This window comes from Podarcis pityusensis (genome assembly GCF_964106645.2).
Source record: "Podarcis pityusensis genome assembly, chromosome: 7".
In the NCBI taxonomy this organism is placed as follows: domain Eukaryota; kingdom Metazoa; phylum Chordata; class Lepidosauria; order Squamata; family Lacertidae; genus Podarcis; species Podarcis pityusensis.
This window is the reverse complement of record NC_138031.1, coordinates 52293803-52307747: the sequence shown is the minus strand read 5'-3', so window position 1 is coordinate 52307747 and position 13945 is coordinate 52293803. Positions and strand designations below refer to the sequence as shown.

The 13945-nt window shown below is 38.6% G+C and overlaps 1 protein-coding gene across 6 annotated transcripts in view; it reads left to right on the top strand.

The window, feature by feature from the left end:
* The window catches only part of LOC308481612 (cadherin-19-like), a 76313-nt gene that overhangs the window by 30824 nt on the left and 31544 nt on the right, over positions 1–13945 (top strand). For all 6 annotated transcript variants that reach the window (XM_081014195.1, XM_081014193.1, XM_081014190.1 and 3 more), the window contains 6 exons: positions 1428–1530; positions 5895–5996; positions 7071–7229; positions 9479–9663; positions 10726–10979; positions 12842–12978. In XM_081014195.1, the coding sequence (XP_080870321.1) occupies positions 1428–1530; positions 5895–5996; positions 7071–7229; positions 9479–9663; positions 10726–10979; positions 12842–12978 (940 nt within the window). The remainder of the gene's footprint in view (positions 1–1427; positions 1531–5894; positions 5997–7070; positions 7230–9478; positions 9664–10725; positions 10980–12841; positions 12979–13945) is intronic.

Sequence of the window (13945 nt, the reverse complement as noted above, 5' to 3'; positions counted from 1 at the left end):
TACTTTAAAAAAAAAGTCAAAATAAGAGAAGAATAAAACACACAATGCTAAAGCCATTTTTAATCTCTCCATCTTGCATCCTTTTCCTATAAGGCAACTTTTGAGCTGAATGAATGGCAAAAAAAAAGTTTAACCACTAATTAACTAGCACTAAAATTTAATTGGGCCCAAAGGGTGAAGTGCTCAAAATTCATTAATTACTTTTTACAGCCTTTCAAAGCAAAAACTCTGGAAGTATGATGTCTCATTTCAAAAGGATACAACAAGACAATCCCTTTATATTTTGTGCATCTGCAAATATGGGTCACTTTTTTTTTAACAGAAAGGTCACAAAAATGTGATCAGCTTTCAGAAAGTTTGCTTTTTAAAAACAACAACACCAAAAGCAAATATGGATTTAATTTGCAGAATGTAATGTGATGCAGAGGGCCTCTGTTTGTTTATAGGAAGCATTTCCTGGGTACCTTTGTCCCTCCTTTTTGTCATCAATGCATTTAGAAACGGCTTCTGAAGTTTCTCCTTAAACATATAAGCCTAAAAAAGCCTTATTGGGGCCTCATGTGCACTATGCATTTAAAGCAGTATTATAGCAATTTAAACAGAGATGGCTTTCTCCAAAGATTCATGGGAACTGTAGTTTTCTAATGGTGCTGAAAGTTGTTAGGAGACCACTGTTCCTCTTACAGTTCCTAGAATTCCCTGGGAAGAGTGATTGATTATTAATCAAGATGGCTGGTGTTTCTCAACTTTGGGAACTGGAGTTGAATATATCAAGATGGTTTGATAAATATTTGAATTTTCATTAGCATCTCATATCATTTAAATTTGTCATATCTGATGAACTTGCCTTTTTTCACTGATGCCATACTACGTAGAAGATTTCACCACGCTAATATAAAAAATGATGGATACCAGATTCAAATACTTGTCATTTAGTCTTTGCAAGAATTATCAATGAATCAATTAATTAATCACACTCCAAACAAGCATTTCAAGATGATTTACAATAAAGACAACCAAAACAGCAAATACGTTTAAAACAAAACTAAAACCATACAAAATCGACATTCATGGCAAAGACCCGTTTATTCAGCTGTTAAAGTCTGTCAGATCAAAAATGCCTTTAGTTGTTTCCAGATATTGGGCACCTTTTGTATCTCAACTGCTGAATCATGGGGCATTCGTGAAATTCCGCAACTGTTTGTTTCTATTACAAGGAGAAAATTCTGCTAATTACGAAAATAAATTGACTCCATTTGCTTTGCAATCAGAATGATATACTACAATCTCATTCAATTTGGTATAAATCAATACATGAAAGGGATTGCTGACCGTATTGGGGGGAAACCGACTTGACATTAAATTTGATAAGGTTTGTTTGTTTGAATCCTATCTTGAAATCAGCTTGTTACTCATTATTCTCGCAGCTGAAAACTGATGTAGATAAACAAGACAATTCCCTGGCTGAAAATGGACCACATTTTTTGGATGAACCCTATGAAGCCACTGTTCCCGAAATGTCTGTAAGAGGTACTGTGTGTTGTACTTTGACCTTGCATTGATTCTATGTGTTTATGTTTATGTTTATGAAGTAGGCTGTTGCAGCTAGATTATTTCATTTTCCTAAAGAATCAAAATTTGAAAAGATTCAGGACTTTAAATATGTGCAAACCAATGGGGTTTCTCTAAACCAGCATTTCTAATCATCACATCCCTCTCATTCCTATAAACCCTGTTCCATGCCCAATAATCACGGGATGCCTTTGCCCAGTGATGCTGTGGCCCATAGATTGCAGCAAAATGCTGGGCAAAGTTACATAAAAATACCAAATGAGAACACAAAACACACAATAAAAAACAAACAAAAAACAAACCAAATACCCTCTTACCACAAACATATTTAAAAGGCCATACAATGTTTTATCCACCAAAGGCAAGGTTAAAGAGAAACAATATATAATGAAAGTGTCAGAAGAGCATTCCACAAATGGGGAGCCACTGCAGAAAAGGCTCTTTGCCACATAAGTTTCCCACAACCAAATCAGAACAAATGCTCAAAAAGAGTGGACACTGTATAACCCTTGAGTAAGCAAATCAGTATGAATGCACAATAAACACATTGTCTGTACGAGTCTTTAATCTCTGATTTGGTTTGATTTGAACATCTCTTTTGGACTAGCTTGCTTCTTAAGATCTAAATTGTAGCTTGTCTAGATCACATCCTTCTTTTGGGGGGTTCTGCAAAAGGATAGGAGATATACCAATTTAAATCTGGTTTAACTGGTTAAATTAAGTTTTAACTTCTTTTTTAAATGCTTCCTTCCCAGCATTCAGTTGCTATCTCACATTCACACAGTCTCTTCAGGGCTCTTCAAATTATATAGTTTCTTCAGCAGAATATTTAGCTCTAGGCGCAATTCAAGAATCAATATCTGTATTAACATGTATGCACATTAATTTATTATTTAGTACACTTTCTTACTTACCCACTAAAGACAGCATTTACACTTCCTTCAGGTTTTAAATACAAGTGTTCTACTAAATTAAAGTGTAACAGGAAATACAGTGGTACCTTGGTTTTCGAACATAATCCATTCTAGAAGACCGTTTGAGCTCTAAAATGTTTGAAAACCAAAAACTCAATAGCCGACAGCTAGGCCTCAGGATCTTGCACTCAGTACAAGCTGCGTGGCATGTTCGGCTTCCAAGGTGTGTTCGAAAACCGAAGCATTTACTTCCAAGTTTACGGCGTTCAAAAACCGGAATGTTCATCAACTGAGACTTTCGAAAACCGAGGTACCACTGTAGACTCTTCCGCAAATACAATGCTATGATCTCTGTCATATTGTTTAAATGTCTATAGACACAATACATTTATAAAAATGACCAAGACTAGAGTGCAGTGGTCATACTTTATATTTCAGTGGGTTTGAGATCTGATTTAAAACTTTATCCATATAGTTTTTTCTGCAATTTTTATTTATACCGCTGTCTAGTAGCAAATTCAGGACATAATGTATTATTATTGCATTCTTATTCCATTCATTGCTTCCATGGTTCTCGCCTTCCATCAACTCTGACAAGTTGTTGTACTTGTGAGAGTAACATTTCAGTTTAAACACTGTAGCCTAATAGTCACACGTGAAATCATTTTTAGTTAGTTGAAATCATTTTTGAGTACACAATCTTGAAGTCCTATAGCATTTGGAAACTATTAAATGTAATATGTGGAAGCTACTGAAGGAACAAATTCCATGGCACAACTGATTCATCTTTGCCAACTTTTTGAAATTATTAGGTTGCCACATTTCTAGCATTTTCCTGAATGGCCTTATGAGTCTGCAAAAAGCTGAATATCCATCTGGTTATTGAATGCAGATTTCAGAGTTGTTCTTCCCATATTACCTCAGGAGCATATAAACATATGTACATAGCAATCCAAATTATGTGCCATATGTCTAGCCTCATGAGCTATTCAGTGCCTCATGGGCCATTCAAAAAAATCACATGATTGAAGCCACACAATAATAAGATTATAGTAGTGGGTGTTACCTAAGGATTATCTTCTTAGTAGTGACTTCCTTTTTACTCAAACCAAGTCACAGCCAAAATATAATAGCGATGGGGAAACTGCAGCCTTCCTGAAGTTATTGGACTCCAATTCCTATCAGCCCCAACTCTCATGGCCATTGGTCAGTGATGATGAAAGTTGTAATCCAACAACCTCTGAAGACCCACAGGGTAGACATAATTGACTTAAATGATGTGGTCCCAAAGAAGCTTCCAAGCAGATAAATTTAATACTCTGTGCTGCTTTCTTAAGTAATAGTATACAAATAAGTTTGCAGGTGAGATACAACACAAAAGCCATTAGTTTGGGACATTTCTTTTGATGCCACGGAAGCAGCCAGATTCCCTATCAACATATTTACAGATAATGTTACTTCTTTATATAGGCATCTAAAAGTCCTCAGGGTGCTGCTGACTAATTTATCAGAGAAACATGCCGTTGTAGTGGAATGTCTTGGGATAAGATGCGATAATGTGATTCTATGATAGAAAGTGGCTGGAGGTCTTGCGTGCCCCAAGAGAGGTCGATTTGTATTTGTATTTAGGAGTTAGGAAAGAAATGAGTTAGACATAAACACTGCATTATAAAATGAGAAGCTCTGACGAATATTTCCTTCATGGGTGTAATCTTATGAAAGGCCCGTGGGGATGGTGTCAGATTTAGATCTAGGATATAGCCAGCTCCCAACCAGAGACAAAATTGTCTTCTCTAGATGGATTGCACTATCTGTTATTCAGTGGAAAATGCTCATTACCAACCTCAAGGATATAAAAAGCTATCAGAATCCTGTTGTGTGTCTTGCCTGCATTGCTTGTTTTGACTTTATTTCTTTTAAGCCGCACCACAGGCATTAAGTTAAGGACTGATGCAGTGCTCCTGGTTTGGTGGTTTTTTGTGTGTGTGTGTTTTAAATATGGAGTCCTTTATTATCTCTTAAACCTGTAGCCAGTGTAAAATTAAGACAGCATCCTGCATATGTACACAGGTGTGTGAAAAACAAAGTGTAAAACAGGATTGGAGGAACTGTGGCTCTCAATATGTTGCTGGACTTCAGCTCCCTTCAACAACAGTCAGCATAGTCAAAGGCCAGGAATGATGGGAGTTGTAGCTGAGCCATGTCTAGAGTGCCACAGGCCCCATACTCCTGTTTTAAAAGTATGGCCAATTAAAAACAACTGCACTGGTTGCCAGTTCATTTCTGGACTGAATTTAAGGTGCTCAAATTAGTGTTTAAAGCCCTAAATGACTCAGGCCCTGAATAGCTGAAGACCACGTCATTTCCTACAGACCCCTTGGTGTTCAGATCAGCATAGGCAGGCTTCCTCAAACTCGGCCCTCCAGATGTTTTGAGACTACAATTCCCATCATCCTTGACCACTGGTCCTGCTAGCTAGGGATCATGGGAGTTGTAGGCCAAAACATCTGGAGGGCTGAGTTTGAGGAAGCCTGGCATAGAGAGTACAGTCCAACCACCCTCAGATGCTTGGGGGGTGGCCCTGGGGAGAGCATTTCCTGTGGCAGCCCCTATAATGTGGAACTGCCTTCCCAAACAGGTGCATCTTCATTACACAGCTTCTGGTGGATGTGCCTCTTTAGACTGGCTTTTGAGATGTATATTTTGAGAGGGTCTTAAAGCTGCTGAGCCCTGGCTGAGGCAAGGTTCAGCCAGGAAAGCCCAAGATCCATGAGATCCAAACTCTAATCCAACCAGATCATGGGTCTGGATTACATTGTTCTTACCTTACTTAAATTCCACAGAAATGTATAGGATTGTGCTGTCAGTTGAGTTTTATTTCCATTTTGTCCAAAGGCCATAGCAGAAATCTAAAAATGCAAAACATAAAATGGTTAGTTTACACAATGTTACCATGGGCAAAATGTAATCCAAAAGTAGTTGTCCTTGCAGTGATATGGGAGGCATTCACAGTGAAATTCAGTAAAAAGGAGGACAAGATTTAGATTCTGCTAGGCTTCGCAATCTCATAAAAAATGAGACAGCTAGCTTTTCAGGTGAATAATTCCAAAAGCTGGGTGTCTCTGTAAAGAGATCCACTATACTTCGGTAAATAAAGGGTCACACACAAAAGAGGATTTCACCTACACTTTAAAGGAATATGGTATTTATTTATATATTGAATAAAGCATGTAAACTAAACCTAACCCTTACTTTCCCGAACTGGATTTTGAAAACAAAGTATCTTTATGTTGCCTATATGTCTATATACATATAGAAACATTAACAAACATTGAGTAACTTTTTTACATGGCTAGGTATAGTAAATGCTCCCATAAGAACTGTGCCTTTCACTCAACACTTCCACAGGTACTTCGGTGATTCAGGTTACAGCTACAGCTCCAACAGGTGCCCGCCTGCTTTACAGTATCCCTTCCGAACAACCCTATTTTTCTGTGGAGCCAACAACAGGTATTGCTGGTTATGGATATAAGACTCTTGAGTATCAGTAATGCACAACATGGGTGTAAAAAACCTGTATAACCAATAATCTCCCTTTGATGTTATATCTGTATTATAATTGGATCTGTATTATAACTGGGTTGGATACAGATTTCATCTAAGATTAAATGCACATAATGGTGCCGCAGGAAGATGCTGCCTTTTCCCCATTGTGGCCCCCTCTTCCATGCTCTATTGATGAAGATGAAGGTGGGAGGAAGGATGACTCTTCTTCTTCTTCTTCTTCTTCTTCTTCTTCTTCTTCTTCTTCTTCTTCTTCTTCCTCCTCCTCCTCCTCCTCCTCCTCCTCCTCCTCCTCTTCTTACTGGTTCCTCCATTCTGGGACTTTGTGTGTTTGTTTATAGGGCCCATAGGAGCAGCCCACCCAGTGATCCCAGCTGTAACAAGTAAAGTTGTGGTCGTTTTCAACCCACATCAACTTCCATATATGAATTGCTCTTCAAAATTTACCCAGCTGTGTGTGGTGCACGGCTTCTAAATCAACAGATACTGACCCAGATTGCTTTGACTGCACTTCTCACCAGTTGGAGGTAGAGAGTGACTGTCTTTCCCAAACAGGCAACTGGGCTCTTAGAACAGGGAAGGGGAAATTGTGGTCCTCCAGTTGTTATTGGATTCCAGGTCCCATCAACACAAGTCTATGTGTTCCGGGATGATGGGAGTTGTAGTTCAATAATCTCGGGGGGGGGGTGTCACAAGTTCCTTAGTCCTACCTTACAGGTCACAGTACTAATTCAGCAGTACCTTCAGATTTCAAAACAGCTGGGGCCATCAGAATACTGTCCTGTAGGCTTCCTTTTCTTTTTGTCCATACAAAGGCAGAGCCAGAGGCTATCCAATCATGGAAACCCTCTGTGCATGCAAAGTGTCCTTTCTAGACTGGGACAATGGTATGATAAAATACTCTCATGTCTTGGTGTCAGAAAAATAGTTTGAACTTTAAGACTCCAGTGCTGGACATGCTTGCCAGGCTGCAGGTCTCATTGACATCTAACTGAGCTGTAAATATTGTATATTTTGCAGGGGTAGTAAGAACGGCTTACCCAATGGACAGAGAAACACAGGATCAGTGCTTTGTTGTCATTCAAGCCAGAGTTGGTGAAGCTGGTGTTCCTACAGCTACCACAACTGTAACTATCAACCTCTCTGATGTTAATGACAATCCTCCTCGATTTCAGCAGAGTGAGTAAAATGTCTCTTGGTTCATTATTTTTTTTAAATGTTGGGAGCAAATTCAGACCAACTAATTCTGATAAATAAAACATATGTTATATGTGAAATACTTTTGTACAAAACTTAAAAATTAACGCTTTTATATTGCATATGTTCCTTGATTAAATGTCATTGTCTCTTTATAACCCTTTCAAAGAAACATTGCATTGATAGTATAATTAATGCCAAAGGAAGGTAAACCCAGTGTGTCCAGACTCCATAAGCCATTTTGTTGGAACGTTTATAATTTAGATAAAGGAACTTTGAGAAATGTACTTCTGTGAATTCTTAACTGATGCATCTAGAACTCTACTACTGCTACAAATTCAGTCTTTTTACACCAGTTTAAATTTGTACTGTCAATTTTGTCTTGGTAACATAGATGTAGTCCCTATGTTTAAATAGCTATAAAAAATAAAAGCATTGAGCAACCTGTAAAGAAAACACAGTCAGAAAACTGCAACTGTTTCTTCTTTAGTTGCATGTCCATCACCAATGCAAGCAGCTTCTTCATTTGAACAAACAGTTCTCCCAATAGTCACCCTGTGAAAATGTTTAGAGTGTACATGGAGAATCCTGAAATATTATTTTTCTTCACTGTTGCTTTAGTGCCATGTACCTCTCCACTATGTCTTCCCCTTCCCTGAATGATCCTAACAAAACAGGGATCGCCTAATACATTTGATTATGTAAAAATACCACAGAGCTGCTTAGATTTTACTGCATCACAAAGGCAATTCAGAATAAGGTCCAGGAGCATCGTTTTTATCTTGAATGGGTGTTAGAGAGAAAACCATGCTACAAATATTTTTTCCCCATATTGGTATTTCCCATTGCTGAAAGAGGGAGCATCTCTTTTTGGAGGAGGTAAAACTCACACAAAACATGTTCCCTGCCATTTTGTCTCAGCCTTATCACTTTCTATACAGATATTTAAAATAGAAAGAAACTCTTCCTTTGAACACCTAATACAATTTCCACCTCCCTTGGGGAAAACAGCCTATATTTTTGTAACTACTGTTGTTATACCAACAAGGATAAAATGAGGTTTTGCTAAGGACAAAAATCCTCTGAGGACCAACTAATTAAGTGATAAATATAAACTGAGTAACTTGGGACCAACACATCTCAGTGCAATCTAGCAGGCAAGGCATAGTACACCTTGGATTTTTAATAACAGAAAATCTGTAATTTATGGTAGTGGTTTTCACTACTTGGATTCTCTAAAAGCTTATCAGGTGTTCCTCAGTTAAAAAAAACCAGTCATGGCAAATGTGTTTCCCTAAAAGACAGACAGCCTGCAATTTTCTCTCCTCTCCTACAATGCTGCAAACACTTTTCTCATATGCCGGGTGGTGCTGAGTATAATTTTGGGTGCACTTTCAATTCAAGTAGAGCAATGGTGAGGTCCAGCAGTCCTGATCAGTACAGTAAATTGTGTGCACATGTAATGACATTTCCTTCAAACCTTCTCCACAGGTTCTTCAAAAGACAAAGTGATCTGGAATGAGCCTCAGAAGGTGGAATGTTTGAAACCCCCATTGCTTTAGGGGAAAACTTTAATTTTAGTGGGTACTAGGTTGCTACTGTGCAATGAAAGCACAAGGAAAAATATTCTAGACATGAGCATCATAAAGTGACCTAATGACCTCCCCCAGTGTTTTCCTGTAGAGTTTACACAAGAACACATCATTAGAGGATGTAGAATGTATTGCTTTCAATACGAAACAACCCACAACTGCTTAGGGACAGTTTCTGGATGCTTAGCTAATGAAATATATTGAGGTATCGTGTTGCAAAGCATCATACATATTTCCAGTCTCCCTTAAAAATGATTAAAAAATGCTTAAAAATTGGATGTTTCAGTCACAATTAGTTGTATTTTTCATCTCCCCTCTTTGAAATTGGTTGTTGGACAATTGATATCTCATTGTTCAATTGAGTTTTTGTATTGCACACAAGCAAGCAAGTGAACTTATAAACAACTGGAATGTTGAATTGGCTCATGAATGTTGAAACTCATGAATGGATGATCTAAGTCAAGGCTGCCAAGCTTAACAAAAGAAAATGAGCTTATGACTTTAGCTCCCCCACCCCCAAGCCATACATCTTGTGTAACTGGGCAATTTTCAGAATAAAAAGTGGTCTACATTTAGTTGTTATGTCGGTGATCAAGATTGTGTTGGCAACTTTCTCTGATATTTGGTTGTTTCTTTAAGAGCGTTATGAAATGTATGCATCTGAGGCAGCACCTGTGGGCAGCATCCTAGGCAAAATCAAGGCAGATGACAGTGACCTGGGAGAGAATGCTGCCATGGACTATGTAATAGAAGGAGACACTCCTCACATTGTTCGCATCGTTACTAACAATGAGACTCAAGAAGGAACTGTCATATTAAACAAGGTGAGACGTCAGCCATTACTTGACAAAGAAATATCACAGAAATCACTGAAACAGACAAGATTAAGTACGTTTGCTTGTTATAGCCTTGTGTTGTTGGTCATGATAAAATATCAATGCAATATAAAGGGCTGTTGTTTTGAAGAAGAAAATCTTCTCTCATGATCCAGGATAGATTGGCTGCATGCAGAAAAGTATGGCCCTAGACCCACACAAATTAATGAGACCAAACATGGGACAGTGGCATTTTAATTAATACAATACCTTGCAGGAACGACAAATCAAATTAACCACATTCAGAAACTGTGATCAGCTGAGAATTTTGTCTATGGTAGGGAAGCATCCCTCCAGACCCCTGGGTATGTGATACAGCTGCAGGTTGTGGTTCCCCAGCAAAGGATGAGGAGGAAACAATGCCTTTTTTGCTGGGTGAGCCTTGAGTATGAGTTCCCCATGTGTACCCAGGCCCTGTTGCCCAGTGTCCAACCACAATATGTATGTCAGGTATACAGGGCACCTCCCCAATGCCACCACACCTAAAACAATGGTGGATCCCTAAAGTGGGCCCTTAACCTGGTAATGCCTCGATATACCTAAGGTTTTCCCCCTCAGCTTCCTCACATGCCCAGGCTCAATGCTCCATGAGCAGCTAATCTATGCTACTCCCCAGAATGCCAGCCAAATTGTTCCCAGTGTGGAGTAGGCAAACAAGGAGGTACCTTAATGGGCAATGAAGGACCCCCCCATAAAAAAACCCTGCTCAGCTTCTTCTAAAAGGCACCTAGCCAAAGCCCACACTGCATATAGAGAGGGAGCATACAGCAAAATGCCAAGAGGAAGAGCTCAGGGGAGGAGCAGACTCCTAAAGCCAGGCTCCAGCCCAATGACTGATCATCAAAAACACCAGGAAACTAAAGGAGTAAACTTAATAGTAAAAGCAAAGAGAGGCAAGGCAAAGATGAACCATTAATATGTTTATTGTCTTTAATTCTACACTTATTATTGGTTTCCTAATGCTGAATGGAAAATATTCTACTCCCCCCCCCTTCCTTTTCTTACATACAGATATTGGATTATGAGAATCAAAGCATATATAATATGAAAGTGAAAGGTGTCAACAGGCACATAGATGAGCGCTTCCTGAAAGATGGGCCATTTGAAGACACAGCTTCTCTTAGGATCAGAGTGAAGGATGTTGATGAGCCTCCCATTTTCACGTTAGATGAATTTGTGATGGAGATTGATGAAGGGGATCTGAATGATTCATTTGTAGGAGTTGTGAGTTCCAGAGATCCAGACAGTGTCAACAGTTCAATCAGGTGCAGCTTCAAGAGATCCTTCTACAGCTGAGATTGTCATAGATTATTGAATAACACTGAAGACAACAGCTCAAATCTAGACCTGTATGTTCTGTCTGAGAGGTGTATGGCACTTCCCCATTAATTCAGTTGAGGCGCTCCTGTTTGTGTTTAAAATGGTGCATTTATGGAGCTTTGTTTCCCTTAAATACAATGGCAAAGCCTTGCAATAGGGAGACCTCTGTGTGCATATCCAGACTCTGCACATTCAGTGTTTAGTTGCACATTTGCTGTTTGGAAATAAGTGCTGATTTATACATATAACTGCAATTTATAGTTTGTGAAGTAAAGTGAATCCTGGGAAAGAAAATGGGCTTATTAAACAATACAAACATTTTGAAACAGAGTTACTTCTCATGTTTTCTTGGCTGCCACAAATCTGATAAAAATTACTTATTTGGACAGGTATTCTGGGATGTATTATTTCTTTCAGTAGTAGCTGCTTTTAATGGGTTATCTAATCAGGAGTGGCACATCCCATTTTGCCATCCAATTTAGGTAAAATGGGAAGTGCTGCCCTGCTGCTGCCCTGCCCACCCCACTGGCAGAGAAGCACCAGCAGCAGCAGCACTGATTTTGAAAAGATCTCGCCAAAATTTCATGAGATCTCATGCACTCTGCAAAATCTCATTATAGGGGTCCCTATCATGGGACCTGTCAGTATTTCCAATAGTATCTGCAAAAGATCTCAGTAAATATTTCCTCAAAAATCCACAACATATGAGATTTGCCATTCCTGCTCAGTTCCTATTTGCATTGGCCCAGCCTCTGTGCCAATGAACATGTCATCTGAACAGAGGAGAAGTCCCAATAATTTATCTCAGTGACTGAGATGGATTGTGGTGGCTGGTGTAGGTGCCTTTTCTTCATTGATGAGGTGCATGCCCACACCATTTTATGGTCTTGTTCCATTTTTTTCCTGTTGTTTTAGTTGTGGCAAGCATTATGCCATATCCCCATGGCAGCCATTTTGTGTTACACTTTGCACCTCTCTGCAAACAACAGCATTTTCTCAAAATGTCAAATGACCCCATGTTTGGTGACGCCTGCTTTAAAGTAAGCCATTTTTTAAAAAATGATCTTTGAGTGCCCCCTTTCCAAGGGTACAGAATAAGTATATATTAAAAAATATATAAAAATTCCATCTATAAAATATCCAGTTTTTTGTTTTTTGGGAGGGGGTGCTGGAAGACTGTAGGGAAGCTAAGAAGGAGGTCTTTTAAGTAGGAAAACCTTATTCTGCCTTACAAAACAGTTTGTGAAAAGCAAGCCCAAAGGTCTTTCCCCCCACTTCCGGCAACACCATTTTCTGACCTTTTCTTTTTATTTTATGGAAGTGGGATACATACTATCAAAGGGGCTCTTTTCAGCTCTTCCTCCTTTGCTCTGCTTCTTTGACACTGCATCAAGCCAACCATGATGAAATAAATGTACGGTTATATCCCAACTAAGTTGCCAGTGTTACTCATTTCACAAGTGGCACTTCGCTGTTTCTTTTGAATTGAGTCACTCACCTGCTGTGAGTCTGCCTGCGCAATGAGAATGAATAATGCATTTTAGATTTGGTTCACATTAATATAGGTCTGAGGCATATTTAGTTTCATAGAAAGAAGCGCTTTGATCTTGGTAGCAGTGAATTTTAAATGTTTATTAGTGTACATTTTTCATGATTTCTGAGCAGCTGGAGAACACATCCATATTCATATCTACACCACTCTCCTTTCTTCACTGACAATAGCTTATATAGCCTTGTTTCAGAAGTACCATTTTTGTTCAGTTCTTAAGAAAGTCTCCATCTCCCCCTTCCCTACTTTGATGTGCAGGTATTCTATTGTCCACAGCAAGCATTTAAAGGGATTTTTCAGCATCAATGCACACAATGGAACAATCAGTATGACCAAACCTCTGGACCGAGAGATAGCGGCTTGGCACAACATAACCATCTCAGCCACAGAATCAAGTGAGTAAGACTTTAAGGAACCCTATGCTTGAGCGATGGCATGAATTCCTTGCAATTATCTTCAGTATATCTCTTCTTTCTGAACTGAGAAAATAAGCTACTTTTTCATTATTTCACCGTTGCTAGCTAACATTATGTAGCATTGCTAAAATGATTAGTTGGAAGCCAAATAATGTTTGATCTCCCAAGTCTTGGGTTCTCATAAAATATTATACCATTTTTTAAAAAGAAAATAATGGAAACTAAAACAGTTTTAAGTTACACCAAAGCATATAAAACTGCTCTCCTGGTACAAGATCTTATGTTAAATTAGACCCCAGTTAATTTCACAGCAGATTTTTTGACTGGTGTGAAATTAGCCAGGGTTTAATTTAACGCCAGTCAGAAACCTGTGTCTCAAATTAATTGTGAAAGCAGGGCTTTAATCAGCTAGACTTCCATACAGTTGCAATTAAATCAGGAAAGCATACCTTATATAGATATCACCTGTCAGTTTTGTCTCAAAATCAAATGCAAATTGCCTCGTTTGTGCTCTCACTTACAGGTCACCTTGCCTTAGGGAGGTAATTCCAAAAAATCAAAAATGTAAATCTGGAAGAGTGTGCCAGAAACTTAGTGCCTAGCAATAAAAAGAGTAAATGAAAACCACAAGGGAACAATTTCAGATAACTTGAGATTGTCTTGTCAAAAAGATGAGCTGTGGGCTTTTCATTATAAAGGATAATGCACACACAAATTAAATTATACCAAAATAAAAATTACTTACAGCATGGAAAAACTATACAGATTTTTTAAATAGAATCCTAATAGATTTTAAACTGAGTTCAGTTTAACTCAAAATAATATAGCTCATTTTTTCCCTTCCACCTTGCAACATTCCAACATATCACGTGAAATTTCGAATCTTCATTTTCACTTTTGTTCTGTTTCCTTTAAAACAACAACACAGAATGACAATAAAGAGAAC